This window comes from Pristiophorus japonicus, chromosome 8 (assembly GCF_044704955.1).
Source record: "Pristiophorus japonicus isolate sPriJap1 chromosome 8, sPriJap1.hap1, whole genome shotgun sequence".
In the NCBI taxonomy this organism is placed as follows: domain Eukaryota; kingdom Metazoa; phylum Chordata; class Chondrichthyes; family Pristiophoridae; genus Pristiophorus; species Pristiophorus japonicus.
In genome coordinates, this window is record NC_091984.1 from 127,420,945 (window position 1) to 127,443,881 (window position 22,937).

General features: G+C 44.5%; 1 protein-coding gene across 1 annotated transcript in view; it reads right to left on the reverse strand.

Annotated features, from left to right (window-relative positions):
• The window catches only part of LOC139268174 (BMP/retinoic acid-inducible neural-specific protein 3-like), a 219,815-nt gene that overhangs the window by 10,820 nt on the left and 186,058 nt on the right, over window positions 1–22,937 (reverse strand). Inside the window, exon 6 of the mRNA XM_070886225.1 lies at window positions 13,385–13,607. Within this exon, the coding sequence (XP_070742326.1) occupies window positions 13,385–13,607 (223 nt within the window). The remainder of the gene's footprint in view (window positions 1–13,384; window positions 13,608–22,937) is intronic.

Genomic DNA, 22,937 nt, shown 5'->3' on the forward strand with positions numbered 1-22,937 from the left:
TATCCATGTGCGGGCACTTTAAGCAGAGGTTACTGTGTAGCACTCTGGAGTGGGAACCTTGGCCAGTTTTCCTTTCTCTGTCCCAGAACACTGAGGCTTACTATGGCAGCCCGGCTGAGATGAGCAAATAGTGAATCAAGGAAATGGCCTGGTCGGTGTGACTCCGGGATGGTGAGCCAGTAGAGAAGCCCCGACCTTTACCGAATCAGGTGGTGGCTTGGAAAGTTTAGGAGAAGCCGTGGGAATAGGTCCTGAATAATGAGACCCAATAGTCAGTGAGACAAATCCTGGTCTGGGCACGCTTCCTCTCCTATGGTAAATTGATCCTCCTCCATTAGGACTAAATAAAAGTGGGAATTCTATTCTTCACATATTAAAGGGCCAGGAATAGAACAGTAAGGAAACAATTGATAATTAAAGTGACAGGGCAGCTGTAAAATATTTACATCGCTGGTTATGTTTTATTTAGTTGAAATTATGCAAAAGATTAGAAACATAGAAAATAGGTGCAGGAGTAGGCCATTCGGCTCTTCGAGCCTGCACTACCATTCAATAAGATCATTCCTTCAGTACCCCTTTCCTGCTTTCTCTCCATACCCCTTGATCCCCTTAACCGTAAGGGCCATATCTAACTCCCTCTTGAATATATTCTAGTGCTTTTAATCACAATAGTGGGATTGTAGAGTATATAAGGCAGAAAAGCACTAGGTGATACAAACGGCAACTCAGTAAAATTAAAATAGCATGGGCTAGAAATTCGGTTGGATAGCGCCCCTCATGAGGGTCGGAACAGGGGCGCTAAAAGGTTTGCATCCGCGGGTGCCAGCATTAGCGCGCTCAGCAATTTGTGTACCGGCACAGGCGTCACTGAGGAGTAGCGCCTGGGAGCATCGTGCCGTTGTTCAACGACCCGGTATCGACTCGCAAAAATTTGTTTCATGCTGCACCTGTAGCACCCCGTAGTGACACCGCTTGAGGAAGCTGGCGTGCAGAGCTGTCCCGGCGGTAAGGGAAGGAATGACTGCCTGAGGTAAGTGTGATCGTTTATATTTTTCATTTTTTTGCGATTTACCTTTATTTGGGGCGAGTTATGTAGAGGGAATGTTTTCGTGTTTTTTGGTCCAATTTTTTTTGTTGCAGCAAGACCTCTCTTAGACTGCTACGAAACCGGCTCTTTAGCACGGGATATTCAGTTGCTCACCTGGCCTAGCACCCTAAAATAAGTGTGGAACACTTCCCTTTGCGCACCACTCCACTGTCAGGGCGTAGCTGCTGAATATTCTGGTTGCCGACGCAAATCATTTCCCGGTGCTAAATTTATCCACCACCCGACATTACCGCCTCAAAAAACCATCAAACTAATTACCATGACTTTACAATGAATATAATTCAAGTGTATAGAGCTATTTATAAACTAGCTATGAAACAAAACTGCAGTGTATAATTAAAGGGATCACTGAGCAGATAGACTAGCAACAGGGGGCACTCAGATAGGAGAATAGTCACCATGGACAGCGTGTGACTGAACATTGGGCTACAGGCCGTCAAGTGAGCAGGCAGCCAAAAAGAAAGCAATGAGATATTGAAAAACAATATACCAAAAATACAATGATCAAAATAAACCTTAAGCTTTCCACAGAGACACAGCCATCTACGTTACAGAAAGAAGCTATTCAAGCTTATGATGAATGTGTCCGCTCTTTGCTAGTGTAATCCAAATTAAACCCTCTGCCCTGCTCTCTCCCCATAACGCTGTATCTTTTTCTGCTTCAAATATTTATTCAATTTTCGTTCAAAAGATGCAGTGGTCTCAGCCCCAGCCGCTCCCTGTGGCAAAGCATTCCATGCTCCAACAAACCTCTGTGTAAAGAAATTGCGCCTCACCTCTCTCCACTCTTTCACTGTCACAAGTTTAAATTGATGATCCCTGGTCGTTGACTCCTCAACCAGAGGAAACAGTCTTCCCCCATTCACTCCATCAAAACCTTTCATGATTTTAAACATCTCTAATAGTTCTCTCTTTGCCTTGTCTGCTCCAGTGGATTTAGTCTCAGCATCACAAGTCTCTTTTCATTCTGCCCTGGGTCAATCTGCATTGAATGCTCACTGTGACTTTAATGTCCTTCCTATAATGGAGTGCCCAAAACTACACATAGTGGTCTAGCTATTGGCATGTACACATTTATCCTTACCCTTTTGCTCTTGTACTCTAAGCTCCCATTTATAAATCTAAATTGCTGTTTTTTTTTAATAGTTTTATCCACCTATACTCGCACACTCACTTTGCTGGCAGCTACCCCTGTATTTATCACCATCTCGAACACCCTTACACTGCCATCTTGAACACCCTCGCCCCACCGCCCAGGATTCCAAAGGCTGTACCTCTATTGTGCGTTAGTGTGCAGAGGTCGGACACCCTCACCTGTGACCTTTCTCACCCTGTTATTATGGGCTACCTTCTCCTTGCAGTGCATTCTGCTGATTCCTCTTACCTTGTCTGGCCTGGTAAGGTCATTAAGATGTTTGCACCACTGAGTTGCCATGACACTGCTGCCACTCTCTGTCCTACCCCCTACTGATATTGCTGTTGCACTGAGCTCCTGCATCTCTCTGACCCAAGCAATGTGGGTGGCCTGCTCGGCCTTACTTCATGGAGAAGCATGTCCATTGCTTCTTTGCTGAACGGAAGTTTGGGGTGGGCGGAGGGGGGAGGGGGGAGGGGGGAAAGCACTGGGACTCCCTGTCCTGGTTCAGGCCTTACAGGCCCTCTTGAAGTACGTAGTTAGAAGTAGTAGCGACAAAAAGAAAATTGATGGTGCAGCCTCTTTATGCTGCTGCAGACCTTTAAATCCTGCACAACAACTCAAATTTCCATCCCCTAAATAGCAAACATCCAGTCAGAGCTGGCACAATTATCCGCGAGCTCACCAAGAATGTTAAAATGAGGGTCAACAACAACAACTTGCATTTATATAGCGCCTTTAATGCAGTAAAACAAATTCCAAAGCTGCTTCACAGGAGCATTATCAGACTAAATTTGACACCGGGCCACTTATTAGGACAGGTGACCAAAAGCTTGGTCAATGAGGTAGGCATTAAGGAGCAACTTAAATGAGGAGAGAGATAGGGAAGTTGAGTTTACGGAGGGAATTCCAGAGCTTACAGTCTAGGCAGCTGAAGGCACAGCCACCAATAGTGGAATGGTAAAAATTGGGGATGTGCAAGAGGCCAGAATTAGAGGAGTGCAGAGACCTCAGAGGGATGTAGGTTTGTTGGAAATTACAGAGTAGGAAGGGGCAAGGCTGTGAAAATGAGAATTTTAAAACTGAAGCGTTGCTGGACCAGGAGCTAATGTAGATCAGAGAGCCTGGGGGTGATGGGTGAACGGGACTTGGTGTGAGTTTGAATACTTGCAGCAGAGTTTTGGATGAGCTCAAGATTATGGAGGGAGGAAGGTGGGAGGCCAATCGTGGGAGCATTGAAATAGTCAAGTCTGGCGGTAACAGAAGCGTGAATGAGAGTTTCGCCACCTTTGACAGGGCTAGAACACTTCTCATTCATTTGGGGATGGGGTGGGAGAGGATGGGGGTTAGAATGGTCCGCCCTTTCTCCGGCCAGGCTTTCACTGCAACAGAAAGTCCTGTCCGGAATCGGCAAAATGGATGACGAGAGAAATTAAAAAGAAGAGAAGGAAGAGAATTAAAAAACGCACTGGGACAGATCTTGCTGCCGCAGAGCATCTAATGGCATCTGCCATTAGTTAGATATTCCCCTGCACTCCTCAGATTAAAAAACGTTTGCCCATAAGTTTGCTGAAAGTGAGCTGATAATGGTGGAGCAAGGAAACAGGGCATCTGAATAGGACAACAAACAGGGTAGCTCCTTAACCAATCAGATTTAAGGATTGGAAAATAAACAGCACAAGGACTGAGAAGTAAGGTGAATTAAAGGGCGTGAATTTAAAGTCAAATCAGGTAGAAAGAGAGGGAAAGATTGTATTGAGAGCGAAAAAAAAGAGACAGGAAGAAAAAAAATTGAATTTGACATTTAAAAATCTACCCAAAAAATTAAAAACCTGAAGGAATGAGATTCCACACTTGTAATAGTTCATTTTCACTGCCAACAAGGTAAACTGGCAGTCATTAGCACTTATCATGTCGTTAAAAGGGTATTTACACTCGTAATTACGAGCCCTAATCGTCTGTGGCAAGATTAGTTTGTATCCACCAGGCACATACAGCAACTTCACGCCATTCAATGCATTTCAAAGCTGATGCCGTCAACGAGATGCGGTTTACACAAAACTATTAGCTGGGCAGCACAAATTGGACAGCACCTTTTGGATATTTGCATTTAAACGCGCCTCTGCTCCTTGCTTGAAGTCCATTTACGCATAAATAACAGCAAACGCCATTAGCCTCACCCGTTATTTTGACAGCATTTTTCTGTACGTTCCTGGGGCCTAAAACTTCTGGAACTCATTCCCTCCCTCAATCTTCCTTTCCTCCAACAATCTAGAGGTGTTTATAAGCCGAGCTTGCTGTCACCTCACCATTACCTAGTTTCCTTGTTCCTTCTCAACCTCTGGTATCACAGTCCGCTGCTTTTCACCCCCGCATTGTCAATTTAAAAGCAATTAACCTACTTTATCACCTGTCAGGGCTGTCAACATGGGAGCTGTTGGAAGAAACGTCTGATCAGAAACACTGAAGCAGATCACAATCCCGTTTCAAACAAGTGGCTCATTCCTGAATAATTTCTCCAATTCACACAATTAATGAATTAAACTACAAATTAAGTAGATTTTTGTTATCCACTTCCTTATTCCTCATTTTGGGAAGTCCGCCAAGAACAAACAAAAAAATACACTGGAACTGGCAGCAGTCGCGTCCTTTAAGAAATGTATTTGGGGAGAAAATTACTGAGGAGCACTTAGCACAGTAATGATCATTTCTCAGTCTCACATAGCAAATAAGTGGCTAGGGAGACTGTCAGATCATTCAAAGATCAAAGCGGTGGAATAATTGAGAATTAAGGCAAAACAGTAGAATTATATAGCTTTTCTTTCTGGAGATGTTCACCAGGGAAAAAAATCCAATTATTATAAGACATGGAATACCCTAAGAATACTTTGAAATCAGTGAGGACAGTGCACTTGATATTCCGAAAATTAGTATTTGCTGTTGCCTCTGAGTCAGAAGGTTGTGGGTTCAAATCCCACTCCAGGGATTTCAGCTCATAAATCTAGGCTGACACTCCAGTGCGGTGCTTAGGGAGTGCTGCATGGTCGGAGGTGCCATCTCTCGGGTGAGACGTTAAACCTTAGGTGGATGAAGACGAGCAGGGGAGCTATCCACGGTGTCCTGGCCAATCCTCCGCACAAAGCAGACTGTGGCAATTACAGAGGAATATCGCTTCTGTCCATTGCTGGGAAGATCATTGCCCGCATAGTGCTGAACCGACTCATAGCTAGTGTCTCAGAAGCAAATCTTCCAGAAACACAATGTGGCTTTCGACCTGGTCGGAGCGCAGCAGACATGATCTTTGCACTCAGACAAGTGCAGGAGAAGTGAATTGTGCAGAATATGGACCTGTATGTTGTATTTATTGACCTCACTAAGGCCTTTGATACTGTCAACAGAGCAGCGCTGTGGTCAATCTTGACGAAATTTGGGTGTTCAAGGAAGTTTGTCTACATCATCGAGCTGTTTCATGACAACATGACAGATGGAGTGCTCTCAGACGGCACAACCACAGCTCATTTGCCATCTCAAATGTAGTGAAACAAGGTTGTGTACTCGCTCCAGTTCTGTTCAACCTATTCTTTACCTGCGTCTTGAACTATACCATAAAAGACTTGGAGTTTGGGGTCTACCTGAAATATCGATTAGATGGTTCGCTGTTCGACCTCCGCTGCCTTGCTGCAAAGACCAAAGTACGGAAACGACTCATCCTCGAGGCACTCTTCACTGACGACTGCGCCCTCATGGTACACAAGGAGAGTGACCTACAATTCATACTCAGCAAATTTGCTGAGGCAATAGAACTGTTTGGCCTAACCATCAGCCTTAGTAAAACTGATGTTCTCTATCAGCCTGCCCCTGGCACCACAGCACATGCTCCCACAGTCTCCATCGGCAGTGTACAACTAAAGTCAGTGGACAGCTTCAAGTACCTTGGCAGCACCATATCAAGTGAAAGGTCCTTGGACAAGGAGATCGATGCAAGGATCTGTAAAGCCAGCCAGGCACTTGATCGCTTGCACACCAAGGTGTTGAATCACCACCACATCCGACTGTCAACTAAACTGTTGGTGTATAGAGTAGTCGTTCTCTCATCTCTCCTTTATGGATATGAGACCTGGACACCCTACAGGCGACACACCAAAAAGCTGGAAGCTTTCCATATGAGCAGTCTCAGATCTATACTCCACATACGCTGGCAAGACGGGGTGTCAAACCTTGAGGTTCTGGAGAGAGTACAATCAACTAGCATTGAGGGATGATCATGCGAGCCCAGTTCCAGTGGGCTGGACATGTCATCCGCATGGATGTCAAGGATCCCTCGTCAGCTTCTTCACGGTGAGCTCTACAAAGGCCGAAGACACCAGGGGTGCCCCCGCAAGCGCTATAAAGATTGCATTAAGGCTAACCTCCAGTACTGTGGCTTCCGACCAAAGGACCTCGAAAATACAGCAGCTAATAAAATCCAGTGGCGAACCCTCACGAGGACTGCTTGCCAGACCTTCGAAGAAAGCCAACGTCAGCGCCTGCGGGATACTAGAGATAGACGACATCAGGTGGCAGTACTGTCAGCATCAGGCACACTAAACCTTCCTTGTCCAGTGTGCAAGAGACTATGTGCATCCAGAATTGGCCTATACAGCCACTTGAAGACACATGCCATTGATGATTAGCACAACAACGTCTTTGTTGGATACGATACCAAGAGAGCCTGGCCAATATTTATCCCTCAATCAACATAAAATAACAGATTATTTGGTCATTATCAAATTGCTGTTTGTGCAAATTGGCTGCTGTGTTTCCAACATTACAACAGTAACTAGACTCCAAAAGTTGTGAAAGGCACTATATAAATGTAAGTCTTGCTGGGCCAGGCACTGAAGGAGATTGTGGAGGGCACCAGTGAGAGTAATTAAAGGCTCGTTCAGTAATGAAGAGGTTCCGCAGGATTAAAGCAATCAATTCTAGCACCTGCATCTACATAAGAAACATGTGTGGCTCAGGCAAGTGCCATTAGCTCGATATCAAAAATAGTGAAAAGCCTCCAACCAATGTAGAGTGATAGTTTAGTAACTAACTGTTGACAAGCAGTCAGCAGAGGAAAATTCCACTCGACAAATTTCAACATCTTAGAAATTAAGTGGAGACTGGAAATCCCTTTGATATAGTTCCGCATGAAAGGTTCTGAAGAAAACTAAAATCCGAAGGAATCTTGCAAAAAATGTACGACTGGGGTCAGTCATAAACGTCGGGAGGTGGGGAGTGGGGAGTCACTGGGGCCAGTGTCAGCTGGTTGTCGGGCTCCGTCAGCTGGTTCCCAGGCTCCATCAGCTGGTTGTCTGGCTCCATCAGCTGGTTGCCAGGCAATCTCAGCTGGTTGCCGGGCTCCGTCAGCTGGTTGCCGGGCTCCGTCAATGGTTGCCAGGCTCTGTCAGCTGGTTGCCAGGCTCTGTCAGCTGGTTGCCAGACAATCTCAGCTGGTTGCCGGGCTCCATCAGTGGTTGCCAGGCTCTTGTCAGCTGGTTGCCAGGCTCTTGTCAGCTGGTTGCCAGGCAATCTCAGCTGGTTGTCGGGCTCTGTCAGCTGGTTGCCAGGCTCCGTCTGCTGGGCCTCGTGTGCTGAAGTACCGGATGAGCCTGATGGGCCTTATGGATCTTTTTTTCTCATTCTTAACTCTTCCTTATGTTCTGCTATTTCTCCATGCGTAATTAGGTCATCTTATTCACTCGCTCCTTAATTCACCTTAATATCATAAGGACAGAGTGAGATATGTACACCTCTTCATACAATGCCAGGTGAACTCAATCCTATCACCACACACACACACACACACACACACACACACACACAGCCCTCCGGAGCACTGTCACTGGTCATGCCTCACACCTTCCTCAGACAGGTTAGCAATTTTATGTGGGTTTGTCCACAAAGGCCGTGCAAAATCTCTTGCCGTTCTTTGCAAATTTCGCAAGCATATGGAACTTAGTGATTGTTATTTGTTTCCCCCTACCCCCTGCCCGCCAAATGAAATCCCAAGTCAGAGAGAACTCAAATAAAATCGAGTTCTACATTTTCAGGGGATGGTATCTATTGAGACAATCGGAAATATCAAACAGCAGGTAGGGAAGCTCATGTTCTTGCCTGTAAGCAAAATGCACCATTGGGTGGATAAAAAGCAGCCCTTCCACTTCCAGCTGGGAGATTTAAAGAGTGCTTGCAGTCGTACATCACAATCAGTGGGATGGGAAGGTTGGCTCCAGGAACCAGTCCAAACTGAATGAATTATTTATTCATAAGCAGAGCTTCTAAGGAAAACTATGTGTTTTTTAAACTGCCATGTAGTCTGACTACAATTATAATTGTACTGCTCGGCAATTAGTCAACAGGGAATATACTAACTGTACTACCCAATAGTGAATAGGTAGGGAGTATTTTCATAGAATCATAGAATGGTTACAGCACGGAAGAAGGCCATTCGGCCTGTTGAGCCCAGGCTGGCTCTCTGCAAGAGCACCTCAGCCAGTCCCACTCCCCCACCCTTTCCGCATAGCCCTGAAATGTTTTTTCATTCAACTCCCTTTTAAAAGCAGTGATTGGGTCTGCCTCCACTACCCTTTCAAGCAAGTGCATTCCAGATCCTAAACGCTCTCTGCGTAAAAAAGTTTTTTCTTATGTTGCCTTTGGTTCTTTTGCAGTTACTGGTACTTACTGTATTACTGACTGATTGATAGAACATAAACATAAGAACATAAGAAATAGGAGCAGATGTAGGCCATACGGCCACTCGAGCCTGCTCCGCCATTCAATAAGATCATGGCTGAACTGATCTTGGACTCAGCTCCACTTCCCCGCCCGTTCCCCTTAACCCCTTATCTCCTTATCGTTTTAAGAAACTGTCTATTTCTCTCTCAAATTTATTCAATGTCCTGGCTTCCACAGCTCTCTGAGGCAGCGAATTCCACAGATTTACAATCCTCTGAGAGAAGAAATTTCTCTTCATCTCTGTTTTTAAATGGGCGGCCCCTTATTCTAAGATCATGCCCCCTAGTTCTTGTCTACCCATCAGTGGAAACATCCTCTCTGCATCCATCTTGTCAAGCCCCCTCATAATCTTATAGATTTCGATATGATCACCTCTCATTCTTCTGAATTCCAATGAGTAGAGGCCCAACCTACTCAACCTTTCCTCATAAATCAACCCCCTCATCCCTGGAATCAACCTAGTGAACCTTCTCTGATATACCTCTAAAGCAAGTATAGTCTTTTCGTAAATATGGAAACCAAAACTGCACACAGTATTCCAGGTGTGGCCTCACCAATACCTTATATAGCTGCAGCAAGACTTCCCTGCTTTTATACTCCATCCCCTTTGCAATGAAGGCCAAGATACTTGATGTACCTGCATACTATCCTTTTGTGTTACATGCACAGGTACCCCCAGGTCCCGCTGTACTGCGGCACTTTGCAATCTTTCTCCATTTAAATAATAACTTGCTCTTTGATGTTTTTCTGCCAAAGTGCATGACCTCACACTTTCCAACATTATACTCCATCTGCCAAAATTTTGCCCATTCACTTAGCCTGCCAATATCCTTTTGCAGATTTTTTGTGCCCTTCTCACACATTGCTTTTCTTCCCATCTTTGTATCGTCAGCAAACTTGGCTACGTTACACTCAGTCCCTTTTTCCAAGTCGTTAATATAGATTGTAAATAGTTGGGGTCCCAGCACTGATCCCTGTGGCACCCCACTAGTTACTGGTTGCAGACCAGAGAATGAACCATTTATCCCGACTTTCTGTTTTCTGATAGCCAATCCTCTATCCATGCTAATATATTACCCACAACCCCATGAACTTTTACCTTGTGCAGTCACCTTTTATGTGGCACCTTGTCAAATGCCATCTGCAAGTCCAAATACACCAAATTCATTAGTTCCTGTGACTGCAGGCAAGAAATTTCAACTTCATCGCTCAATTAGTGAGCACTCATTCTTCAGATACCATGTTTCCTTACAGGTACCTATGTGGAGTGACATGTGATTGGCAGACCTGGGTTCTGTTGTTGGTTTGGAAGGAGATTTTCCAGCACGTCGGCTGCACGTTACCTTCTGCGAGCGACACTTTCATCAGTGTCGAAAATGCAGGGTAAAATTTTAATATCCGCAGTGTGTTGAGCAAAGAGTCGGATTAAAATTGCCCCTGGAGCTGCTGAGCTGAGAGCAGTTGTGATACAGGCAATGGCTAGCTGGACTTGTATCAGACTATCTGATCCAGGTGGCCTCACACTGCGTTTATTAAATTCAGTTCACATGCATTTTTGCATTGATGCGACTCCAGAACCTCTTTGCTTTGGTGCAAAGCAATGCAGTAAGGCGGCCTCGCTTAGTGTTATTGAACTGAAGTGAGCTTTCAACCACATATCCACAGCATAACTAAGACCGCCTATTTCCACCTCCATAACATCGCCCGTCTCCGCCCTTGGCTCAGCTCATCTGCTGTTGAAGCCCTCATCCATGCCTTTGTTAGCTCTAGACTTGACTATTCCAACACACTCCTGGCTGGCCTCTCACATTCGATTCTATAAACTAGAGATGATCCAAAACTCGGCTGCCCATGTCCTAAATAGCACCAAGTACTGCTCATCCATCACATCTGTACTCGCTGACCTACATTGGCTTCTGGTTAAGCAACACCTCGATTTCAAAATTCTCATCCTTATTTTCAAATCTCTTCATGGCCTCGCCCCTCCCTATCTCTGTAATCTCTTTAAACTCCACAACCCCCCGAGATGTCTGCGCTCCTCTAATTCTGCCCTCCTGAGCATCTCTGATTATAATCGCTCAACCATTGGTGGCCGTGCCTTCTGTTGCCTCGGCCCCAAGCTCTGGAACACCCTCCCTAAACCTTTCCGCCTCTCTATCTCTCTTTCCTCCTTCAAGACGCTCCTTAAAACCTACCTCTTTGATCAAGTTTTTGGTCACCTGCGCTAATTTCTACTTATGCAGCTCAGTGTCAAATTGCTTTATCTCATAATACTCCTGTGAAGCACCTTGGGACGTTTCACTATGTTAAAGGCGCTATATAAATATAAGTTGTTGTTGTTGTTATTAATGATCCCACTCAATAATCAGCCAATGTGAAGTGGGATTCTCCGAGGTGGCGAATGGTGACCTTTTTAATGCTGTAGAGGTTGTTCAGATCAATTCCCCAGCCCAGGGATGGAAATCTGTGGCAAAATAAGTTTTGCGTCTGGTCAAGATGGCTCAACACACAACCTTCATAAAGCACATAGGATGGCGGTTCTACACATTACTTCCATCTCTGCTTCAAAATGAGCATTGAGGGCAGGCTGCTGCGGACACTGTCTGCTGACAATGGGTGCCAGGAAATGATACCATGCTTAGACTATACTTAGAATACTGTGTACAGGTCCCCATATTACAAAAAGGATATAGAGGCATTGGAGAAAGTGAAAAAATAATTTATAAGAATGACAGTAAAACCGAGAGGATACAACTATCAGGAAAGACTGAGCATCCGGGGGCTCTTTTCCCCAGTAAAGAGAAGGCTGAGCTGGTGACCCGATAATGTCTTTCAAATTATGAAAGGGTTTGATAGGTTAGATTTAAGGAAAATATTTCTGCTTTTGGGGATTTCAAAACTAGTATTTCATAAATATAATATAGTCACTAATACATCCAATAAGGAATTCAGAAGAAACTTATTTACCCAGAGAGTGGTGAGAATGTGGAACATACTACCGCATGAAGTAGTTAAGGCAAACAGCAGAGATGTATTTAAGAGGAAGTTAGATAAGTACATGAGGGAGAAAGGAATAGAAGGGCTATGCTGATAGGGTTAGCTGAAGCAGGGTTGGAGGAGACCTGTGTGCAGCATAAAGACCAGTATAGACCTGTTGGGCCGAATGCCCTGTTCCTGTGCTGTACATTCCATGATTCCAGCAACGGTGCCAACTCAGACACTCTTTCCCCATGTTCTCGGCTCCTCTCCAGGAGGTGCTGATTCTTGACTGGCATATGGTTCCTCAGGAGTTAAACCACCCTCTGGTATCTCACCCAGGTGACAGCTCTTTATGGATGAGCCAAGGTGGTGATTGGCCATGGAGGGTGCCCACTCGTACTTTCTGGCACATGCTCTTGGGTAGCGATCGGGTGTGAGAGCCCGGGCTAATTGTTCCGCTATCGAGCATAGTGAACACTGAGGCTAATTATAACAACCCCTCCTTCCATTGCCAATGCAAGTGAGAGCAACAAGCTCCACACATATCATGGATCAAACCCCATACATTCCTGGCCTGTATGGTTCCGTTCCACTTTAAGTAGTGTCATTGTTGAGCTGGTGGTGGAGGTCAAATTGTACTTTTGAAAATTTTCATAGAATTTGCATTTACAGTTCAGTCAATTATAATGCCAAAAAGGAGAGGAAATGGTTCATTCTTAACTTTTAGCTTTTGCCTATTAAGTAAGTTTCTGGTTCGAAGGAAAGTTTAAATTAAAAGGAATTCCAGTCAGAGAGATTTAACTGATAGAATAGGAATATAAGAACAGGAGTAGGCCATTCAGCTCCTCAAGCCTGTTCCACCAATAGCTTGTTATTGCGCAGGGAATTGTAGTCCAGCTAATTGGATGAGGAAATACCTTGAAACATGTGAATTCCCACGTAGCCAGAGTGAATGAAAGGTATAAAAAAATGGCTGTGAGAATAGATACTTCAGAATTCAACAAAGGTTGGCAAGGCTAACCCATCGAGTTCAAAACCTGTGACATGGTGAATTCTGCGGTAATTCATTTTACCGTAAGTGTCACAATATATGTGTAACCATTGTTAATCATAGTTATTGTACATGTGTAATTGTTGGTATTGGTAGTTATCATTGTATGCTTAATTCCTATGAAAGCTAATGAACCCTGTTATCTTATGGATTACCTTATAACCTTAGAAGTAAGAACATCCGTTCCCGAACATCTACCATACATTCCTAAAGGCCTAACCGTGTATTATAACAACCATACATCATACTGAAGTACCAAGCCCAACCCCTCAGATCTCAATAGGGAGTCAAGAGTTGGACACAAGAGTAATTTAGTTACTACATTTCGCTGTGTGTGAATATCCTGTACCTTTCTCTGGGGAGGACGAATTTCGGTTGTTTCTGGCATCGCTTACTTAGGCTGAAGAGCTTGCGGACGGTCTTTTGTGCCTTGCTGAAGAGCACCTTGAGGCTGGCCTCCAGCTGCTCATAGCGGTGCTGGAGGCTAAAGTCCATTGTCCACAGCTGCAGGATAGTCGAGGCATTCAGGAAATACTCGGTCGGCAGCTTCTTCAGAAAAACCTTGAACTCATCTGTGCGAGGGAGCAGATAAAACATGCATTACACAAAGAAAAGCAGTCCAAGAAGCGGATGTCCACTCTGTGAAAGAAAATGTACTGAGTGAATAAATATATCGGAGTCAATATTGTTTCCAAAAATTGGAGAGTTTTTTTTGTGTTGCAATGAAGAAATCACTAATCACATGGCGGGACACCACATTTTTGAAAATGAACAATTTGCTGCCAGTCGTAACACACTTGCAATCATGATCCTTAGAGTGTCGGCAGGATCAGTTAAGAGCACTGTAGCGCTGCAGTCTTGCTAACCGACAGCATCTAGGGGAGCCAGTTCACATCAGCGTTCACTGATGAGAAACCTCAGAGACCGTCCCCCTCCCCTCCCTGCCGCTCCTCCAAGAATCCTACCAACTATGGCTGCTGCATGGCGAGACTGGAATTCTTTCAGGAATAGGAATTCCTGCCTACAGAACCACAGAATCATGGAATAATAAAATGGGTAGAGCACAGAAGGAGGCCGTTCGACCCATCGAACACATGCCAGCTCTCTGTAAGAGCACTTCAGCTAGTCCCACTCCCCCGCCCTTTCCCCGTAGTCCTGCAATTTTTTTTCTTTCACTTACCCAATTCCCTTGTGAAAGCCACAGTTGAATCTGCCTCCACCCTTTCAGATCATAACCACTTGCTGCGTAAAAAGTTTTTTTCTCATGTCGCCTTTGGTTCGGCCAATCACCTTAAATCTGTGTCCTCTGGTTCTTGGCCCTTCCACCAAAGGGAACAATTTCTCCCTATCTGCTCTGTCTAGACCACTCATGATTTTGAACACCTCTATCAAATCTCCTCTCAACCTTCTCTGCTCTAAGGAGAACAACCCCAGCTTCTCTAGTCTATCCATTACTTGTAAATATTTTCTGTACCCTCAATAAGGCCTTCACACCCTTCCTAAAGTGCAGTGCCCAGAATTGGACACAATACTCCAGTTGAGGCTGAACCAGGGCTTTATAAAGTTTCATCATAACTTCATTGCTTTTGTACTTTGGCTTTCCTTAATTAATCCATAATTGTCCAAGTGACTCTTAATTTTTTCCCTGATTATCATTTCTAAAAGCTTCCCCACTATTGAGGTTAAACTGATTGACCTGTAGTTGCTGAGTTTATCCTTATACCCTTTTTTGAACAAGGGTGTAACATTTGCAATCCTCCAGTCCTCTGGCACCAGCCAAAGTAAATATATAGACAAAAAAGTGCTTTTGAGTATCTTGAGGATGTGAAAAGCTCTATATCAATGCAAATTCTTACTCTCTTTACATTTTATATGCCATGATTGCAGAGAAAATGTACTGCAGGAAATAATTTCTAGGGAAATACAAATATAAGAATTAAGAGCAGGAGTAGGCCATATGTCCCCTCCAGCCTGCTCTGCCATTCAATAAGGTTATGGCTGATCTTCGACCTCAACTCCACTTTCCCGCCTGATCTCCATATCCTTTGATTCCCTTGGAGCCTAAAAATCTATCTATCTCAGCCTTGAATGTACTCAATTATTCAGAATCCACAGCCCTTTGGGGTAGAGAATTACAAAGAGTGAAGAAATTCCTCCTCGTCTTGTCTTAAATGGCCTACCCCTTATCCTGAGACTGTGTCCCCTAGTTTTAGACTCCCCAGCCAGGGGAAACAAAGTCTCAGAATCTACCCTGTCAAACCCCTCAGAATCTTGTATGTTTCAAGGAGATCACCTCTCGTTCCTCTAAACTTCAGACATATAGGCCCATTCTACATAATCTCTCATCATTGGACAACCCTCTCATCCCAGTAATCAATCGAGTGAACCTTTGTTGCACTGCCTCTAAGGCAAATATATCCTTCCTCAGATAAGGAAACCAAAACTGTACACCGTACTCTAGGTGTGGTCTCACCAAAGCCCTGTATAATTTTAGCAAGATTTCCTTGGTCTTATAATCTAACCCCCTTGCAATAAAAGCCAACATGACATTTTTGCCGCCTTAGTTGCTTGCTGTACCTGCATGCTAACTCTCTGTGTTTCCTGTATGAGAACATCTACATTTCTCTGAACACCAACATATATTAGTTTCTTACCAACTCACCCTCCCTCAATCCCCACTATTCTTGTTTTTAAAGAGAACACTCACACGTAATCAGAGGGCAAGAGTGGAATGTGTGGTGGATGGCACCATTGCTGTATGTGCAAACTAACGTCAATCTGTTGAGAGGGAACACGTGACAGGGTAGAGGCTATAGAAATGAGGGACAAAGCAACGCTCTCTGAAAATACGACAGTCTTAAGATATTCTCTCACATGGCTGAGTCCACACATATTGATTGAATCGAAGTGTATCACAGTGCAAGTATAATAACCATAGCATCTTGAATGTAGGCAATTCACAATGGTATAAAAATGGACATCTAGCAGAAGTGGGAAAGCTTGGAGCGGTGACCAAAGCATGGTGGAATAGGCATTTTGTGAAGGAGAGGGGGAAGAGGGGAGTGAGGCAGAAGAGGGGAGTGAGGCAAGAGGTTTTCAGGGAGTGAATTCCAGAGACTAGGGCTGATGCCACAGAGAGCTCTGCCACGGATGGAATGGAAAGAGAGGAGGACACACAGGAAGCCGGAGTTAGAGGAACAAAGGGTTCAGGACAGGGGTAACTTGGAAGAGATAGTGTGCAATAAGGCCATGAAAGGATTTTGAAATCCATGGCCCTGAAATTGCGGTCGGAGGCTTCTCACGGGCAGGTGTCTCCACCCACAAAAATATTTACAAGTGTACCTGGTGGTCCCGGGGGAACGAACACTTGCACTACGAGGCTTCGATGCGCATCCCAGCGTCTGGGCCCACATGTTCCAGGAGTGTATGTGCATCCTGGGGTCACATAGGCCGGACGAACTAATGAAAATAGCCTATCCTCATTCACAGTCATGGGGAGTACCGTTTGTACGGAGATCACTATTTCTATCAATAGGGATACCCCCAAAAACACACAAACATTTGAAATAAATCAGAAAAACACTTCACATATTTAAAATTAATTGAAATTGAAATTAATTAAATGTCTCAGACAAAAACTTTTTTGATTTTTTTAAATATGTTTTAATAGCAGTAAAAATAGATTTACCTTCATGGCAGGGTTTTTAATATAAAAATTATTGATAACATTTTATTCTTCTATCTTTTATAACACTTATGCTGTAAAAGCAGGCCTTAAGAGTTTGAAGGACATTTGCTGGGCAAGGATTGGGCAAATAGCCCAAATCTCCGCCCATGTAGTCCCTTCTCCTGGGGATGCATTGGAACTGTCCTAAATGCCTAAACCCAGAACTAGCGGAGCCTCTTCAGGCATGTGCACACATCGTAAGCACCCGGAGAGGCTGCAATTTCAGGGCCATATGTTGTAAGATAGACAGCCAATTAAGCCAGCGAGGATTCCAGTGATGGGACCTAATGCAAGACATGATGTGATAACAGTGCAGTATCCATGTGGAGAAATGTGATTATTTATTCTTAAAATGCTATTTAGTCACAGAGTAAAAACAACAAATTGAGAAGCACCTCTCCCCAGAGTATTAATTATTACTACCTCACTTGAATCTGGCACCAGGGCAGATTCATACTCTTCAGAGGACTCCGGTGGTGATAATGAGGAGGAATCAAAGATGGAGAAAACAAGCATTGGTGAGTGTAATGTGTTTGCTTTATGGGTTCTTTGCTTAAGAATTCATAGCAACACATTGCCATTAAGAATTAGTTGATTTATTAGCAAAAGTTTGACAATCACACTACACATTACCAGTTCATCCATCAGGCTCACAACCATCTGCCTCATCGTGGATCTCCTGAACCCAACTGGCTGGGGTTTTATTGAGTCATGTAAACATCACATGACTGGCTAAGGCAATCACAACTCAACAGCTCTACAACTATTTTTGTAAAACAAAAGATCAAGTGCCCCCTTATTAAAGGGGCACTAAAACCAACAATTTAAACAAATGTACTTTTTAACAAAAATGGTTCAAATTAAAATTTGGTTGCCGGGAGTGATGATGCACTCCAGTCCCTCCGGTGCCCACCTCTTGTGGAAGCCCACGAGTGTATTGTGGACACCGCGTGCTTCATCTCCAGGGACACCCTGGCTCGGATGTAACCACGGAAGAGAGGCAGGCAGTCGGGCTGAATGACTCCCTCGACCGCCCGCTGCCTGGACCGGCTGATGGCTCCCTTGGCCATACCCAGGAGCAGGCCTACAAGGAGGCCCTCGGACCTACCCGCTCCCCTCCGCAGAGTGCCCAAAGATCAGGAGTGTAAGACTGAAGTGCAACCGGAATTTGAGGAGCAGCCCCTTCAAATAATGGAAGAGGGGCTGCAACCTCACACATTGTACATAAGCATGGAACATGTACTCCCTTTTACAAGGGTTTCACCGTGATTTCAACAGCTCTACAACTATTTTCAGTAGAACAATAATCAAGTGCCCCCTGATTAAAGGGGAGGGGGGCACTAAAACCGACAAACTTAAACAAATTAAACTTTAGACAGTAAACTTGGATCAAATTAAAATTTGGTTGCCAGGGATGATGATGCACTCCAGTCCCTCCGGTGTCCAACCTGCCCACTCCCCTCCGCTCAGGGTGCCCAAAGATCAGGAGTGTGGGACTGAAGTGCAACCAGAATTTGAGGAGCAGCTCCTTCAATGCATACACTACAGTGAGCAAGGGGCAGGCCACATGGGGCAGGGTATCATATAACCTGGTACAAGTGACGGGGGATGCCACCATAGATGTGGTAGAAGCAAGTCTTTCTCGATTTAGAGGGACTGCCTATGATGAGGATGATGAGATGACCAAGGGATAGACTTAATAATGGCAGTAGCAGTGCCACAGTTATGGCTGATGACACATTGGATTTGTTCGGTGCCTGGAGTCCTATCTTTCCGAAAAAAAATGATGCAGGATATGCGTGTATATGCACATGTGCAGGTTGAGGGAGGGAGTTACGGTGGTATATGCAAGGGAATGGTAAAGTCTATTCACTGTGGGGGAGGTGAAGGAGAAGATGAATGCCAAAATCAAACAAAACAGAAGAGAAGATGCATTTATCCAGATCATTTGGAGAAGTGATGATACATCTGGTTTTAAAAGCCCATAAATTGCAGCTGCTTTAAGTATACACTGTTGCTGTTGTTTTTTTGGCAAGGTAACAAATTGGCTCATAGTGAAAGTCAAAGAAAGAATGTAAGGAGTAATTATTCCACCACATCATAAAGTTTTACAGCACTGATATACAGCTCCTGTTTGCCACTGAGGCCAATGGAAAGTACAGAGATGCAATGATTGGGAGGTGCACAAGTCAGGGAAAACAGAAAAATAACACAAAGATAAAGTAACTCAAAGTTAACAAAATTACTAGGGTGAAAGGCTTCAGGCTGAGAATGTCATACTCCCAAGAACAGTGAACGGCATATTATTTAAAACACACATATATATTATCTCAGTGATCTTTCTGCTGCAGTAGTGTAGGGGTTTTGTAAATGACATGGGAATTCCACTAAGTTTGACGAGCATTTTCTAATACCGATACATGCAGGGGCCAAAACTGCCCCTCTCCGAAAGGCCCATTAGCGCCTCCAGGCGGCACTGAAGGGTTTTCGCCTGGGCACGGCACCCAGCGCGCTCACCCCCAGAATTGCCCTCAGGTTTCGGTGCATGAAAAATGCTTTGCGCCATGCCCCGTGATTAGCGCACCAGCGCGGCACATGCACAGCAATGACGGCATCGTCATGCGCGCCAACCCTTTGTGACCTGCGGGGGAAATTGCCAAGCTGGACGTGAGGTCAGCGTGGGGCGATGCCGTCGACAGCTTCGAGGGGTGAGAAACTGGTGGTAGCCGTGGCGCTACCACCTTAAAGGGGAGGTGGTAGCGCCACGGCTGCCATCTTTACTGTGCAGGCCGACTTTTTAGTCGGCCCAACAATGGCAGCTGCCAGTGTGGCCGAGCAGCCAACATGAAGACCGGCGCCCCCTCTTGGGAGCTGGGCCATTGGCCTGGCTGACATCCTCCTTGGTGGCCCAGCGGGCGCCACGAAAGCAGCTGCATAGTTCGCAGTGGCCCTCTCCTTTAAAAGAAGAGGCAGCACGGCGCTGATGTGTTGAGCACGGTGCTGAGAGTCACGTCCTGCAAGCGCTCCGTAAACCCTCTGTTAACCGGCACACAACATCTTTTGTCTCTAAGAGCCCAATTCCGCAACATTCAGCGGCCCATCTCGCCGGGACTAAATTTTCTTTTAATTCGAACCGTGTGCCCAAAGCTGGGCACTGGGTAATTTCGCCCCCATAAACTTTGGGAAGGATAGGCAGGTATGACGTTGCAATATTTAAATAAATGTTATGTCTTTTGTTCATTTTCATGGTAACTCACATCACCAACATGTACTACAGGCATTTATTAAACTTCAAAAACATTTACACAATAGAGAAATTCAATGTGTCATATTTTGATGTAATGTTTAATAATAAGAAATGTTTATCAATGAAAGCCTCAGCTCTGTAACAATAGAATCAAATGACACTTTGTATTGCAAGTAACATTACATTTTCAATCCCAACCATCCAATTACATTGAATCAAACTGCTCCTGTATTATTGCATAACATGTTATACTGAAAGAATGAATCTGACCATCAGGGCCTTTCCAAAATCAACAAGCAAGAATGTGATGAACTCAATGCATCTGTTACTTGAATCTGTTGCTTTGGTGACATCACAGGGAGAGTGGTTTTATAGGGCTAGACTTTCCATTTACATCACTATTGCCCAAAAATGGGCAGTAAATGGGAAGATATATGCCAAAAGTCTAGCCCCTAGAGTGATGACTCTCAACACATTAACGGAACTTAACAATCAACCTTTACACACAACTAGAGCGGTGTCTCTTTGTCCAAACTGATGTTAATTAAGCTCCATTATATTATCAGATTCAACAAAATCTTTCAAAGCTTGAACAGTAGCCGTTACAGTTAAAACAATCAAATATTTGTTTAAATAGCAGACTGGGCTCACCGAATGCAACCAGAGGATGGTAAATATTACATTTTCTGTAAGTATCTGGATTTCAAGTAGGGTTCTCCAGGAATAAAAGAGTATAATCTTCTTGACTCCAGGGTAAAATCATAGGGAGATTAAAGAGTGTGTTTTTCAATCATTTTCTTTGAACGTTTTTGTTCATTAGGGATAAAAATATTGGAGATGGGGGATAAAAGATTGTTCGACTGGGTGGGGCGGAGGGAGGCCAGAGATCAAGTGAATAAACCTCCAGGAATACGTCCAATCAGAGTTGGCGACCCTAATGATGAGACACCCTGTTTACAAACATAAGCCAAGTTTGAACGTGTGCTGAAATTCAATGGACATTTTTGGCATCACACTTTTGCTGGCGAAAGGCCTGGATTGCTAGGTTTACTTCCAAATTATCAGGGCCAGAGTGACTTTCACATCTGATACGCTTCCCGCAGCCCATTACTTTTTCTTGAAGTCTATTTTGTTTATTAACCATGCAGACAGAATCATCGATGCTGACACAGGGACTCGATATGTCTTTCCAAAACGCTTATGCCTCACCAAATCAGTCACTGGCCCAGTTGCCATGGTTGCCCACAGTAAAGCAAGGCTGCCCCCATGACTGATACCTTCTGCAATTTCCATCCATTCTGGCCCTGGGTCGGATGGGGTGCGGGTAAACTGACCTGACACAGAGAACAACACAGAACCACAAGACCCATTTCCAATCGGTTTGCTGAAATCAATGTCTATTTTAAAGCTGTTCAAAAGTCAGCAGGGTTTGTATGCTTTGTGGAACAGGCGTGCAATCAAAGGATCTTCCGCATTGGGGCAGCATTTGCAGCCTTTGACATTGACCGTAAGTTTGCGATTTCCGCATGCACTTGCGCATGCGCTAAATCCCAAACTTGCGATCTGTAAAGTTCTGAATAGAAACATAGAAACATGGAAAATAGGTGCAGGAGTAGGCCATTCGGCCTTTCGAGCCTGCACCACCATTCAATATGATAATGGCTGATCATGTAACTTTAGTACCCCATTCCTGCTTTCTCTCCATACCCCTTGAAGGGCCACATCTCTGAGTGAAGAAGTTTCTCCTCATCTCAGTTCTAACTGTGACCCCTGGTTCTCGACTTCCCCAACATCAGGATCATTCTACCTGCATCTAACTTCTCCAATCCCATCAAAATTTTATGAGATTCCTCTCAATTTTCTAAATTCCAGTGAATATAGAAACATAGAAAATAGATGCAGGAGTAGGCCATTCAGCCCTTCGAGCCTGCACGATCATTCAATATGATCATGACTGATCATGCACTTTAGTACTCCATTCCTGCTTTCTCTCCATACTCCTTGATCCCTTTAGCTGTAAGGGCCACATCTAACTCCCTTTTGAATATACCTAACGAACTGGCCTCAACAACTTTCTGTGGTAGAGAATTCCACATGCTCACAACTCTCTGAGTGAAGAAGTTTCCACTCATCTCGGTCCTAAAGGGCCTTATCCTTCGACTGTTACCCCTGGTTCTGGACTTCCCCAACATCGGGAACATTCTTCCTGCATCTAACCTGTCCAATCCCGTCAGAATTTTATAAGTTTCTATGAGATCCCCTCTCGTTCTTCTAAATTCCATTGAATATAAACCTAGTCTATCCAATCTTTCTTCATATGTCAGTCCTGTCATCCCGGGCATCAGTCTGGTGAACCTTCACTGCACTCCCTCAATAGCAAGAATGTACTTCCTCAGATTAGGAGACCAAAACAGTACACAACATTCAAGGTGTGGCCCTGTACAACTGTAGTAAGACCTCCCTGCTCCTATACTCAAATCCTCTAGCTATGAAGGCCAACATGCCATTTGCCTTCTTCACCGCCTGCTGTACCTGTATGCCAACTTTCAATGACTGATGTACCATGACACCCAGGTCTCGTTGCACCTCCGCTTTTACTAATCTCACACTGCCACCCAGCTTAGTGTCATCTGCAAACTTGGAGATATTACATTCAATTCCTTTGTCTAAATCATTAATGTATATTGTAAATAGCTGGGGTCCCAGCACTGAACCTTGCAGTACCCCACTAGTCACTGCCCGCCATTCTGAAAAGGACCCATTCATTCCCAGTCTTTGCTTCCTGTCCGCTAACCAGTTCCCTATCCATGTCAATACATTACCGCTAATACCATGTGCTTTAATTCTGCACACTACTCTCTTGTGTGGGACCTTGTCAAAAGCCTTTTGAAAGTCTAAACACACCACATCCACTGGCTCCCCCTTGTC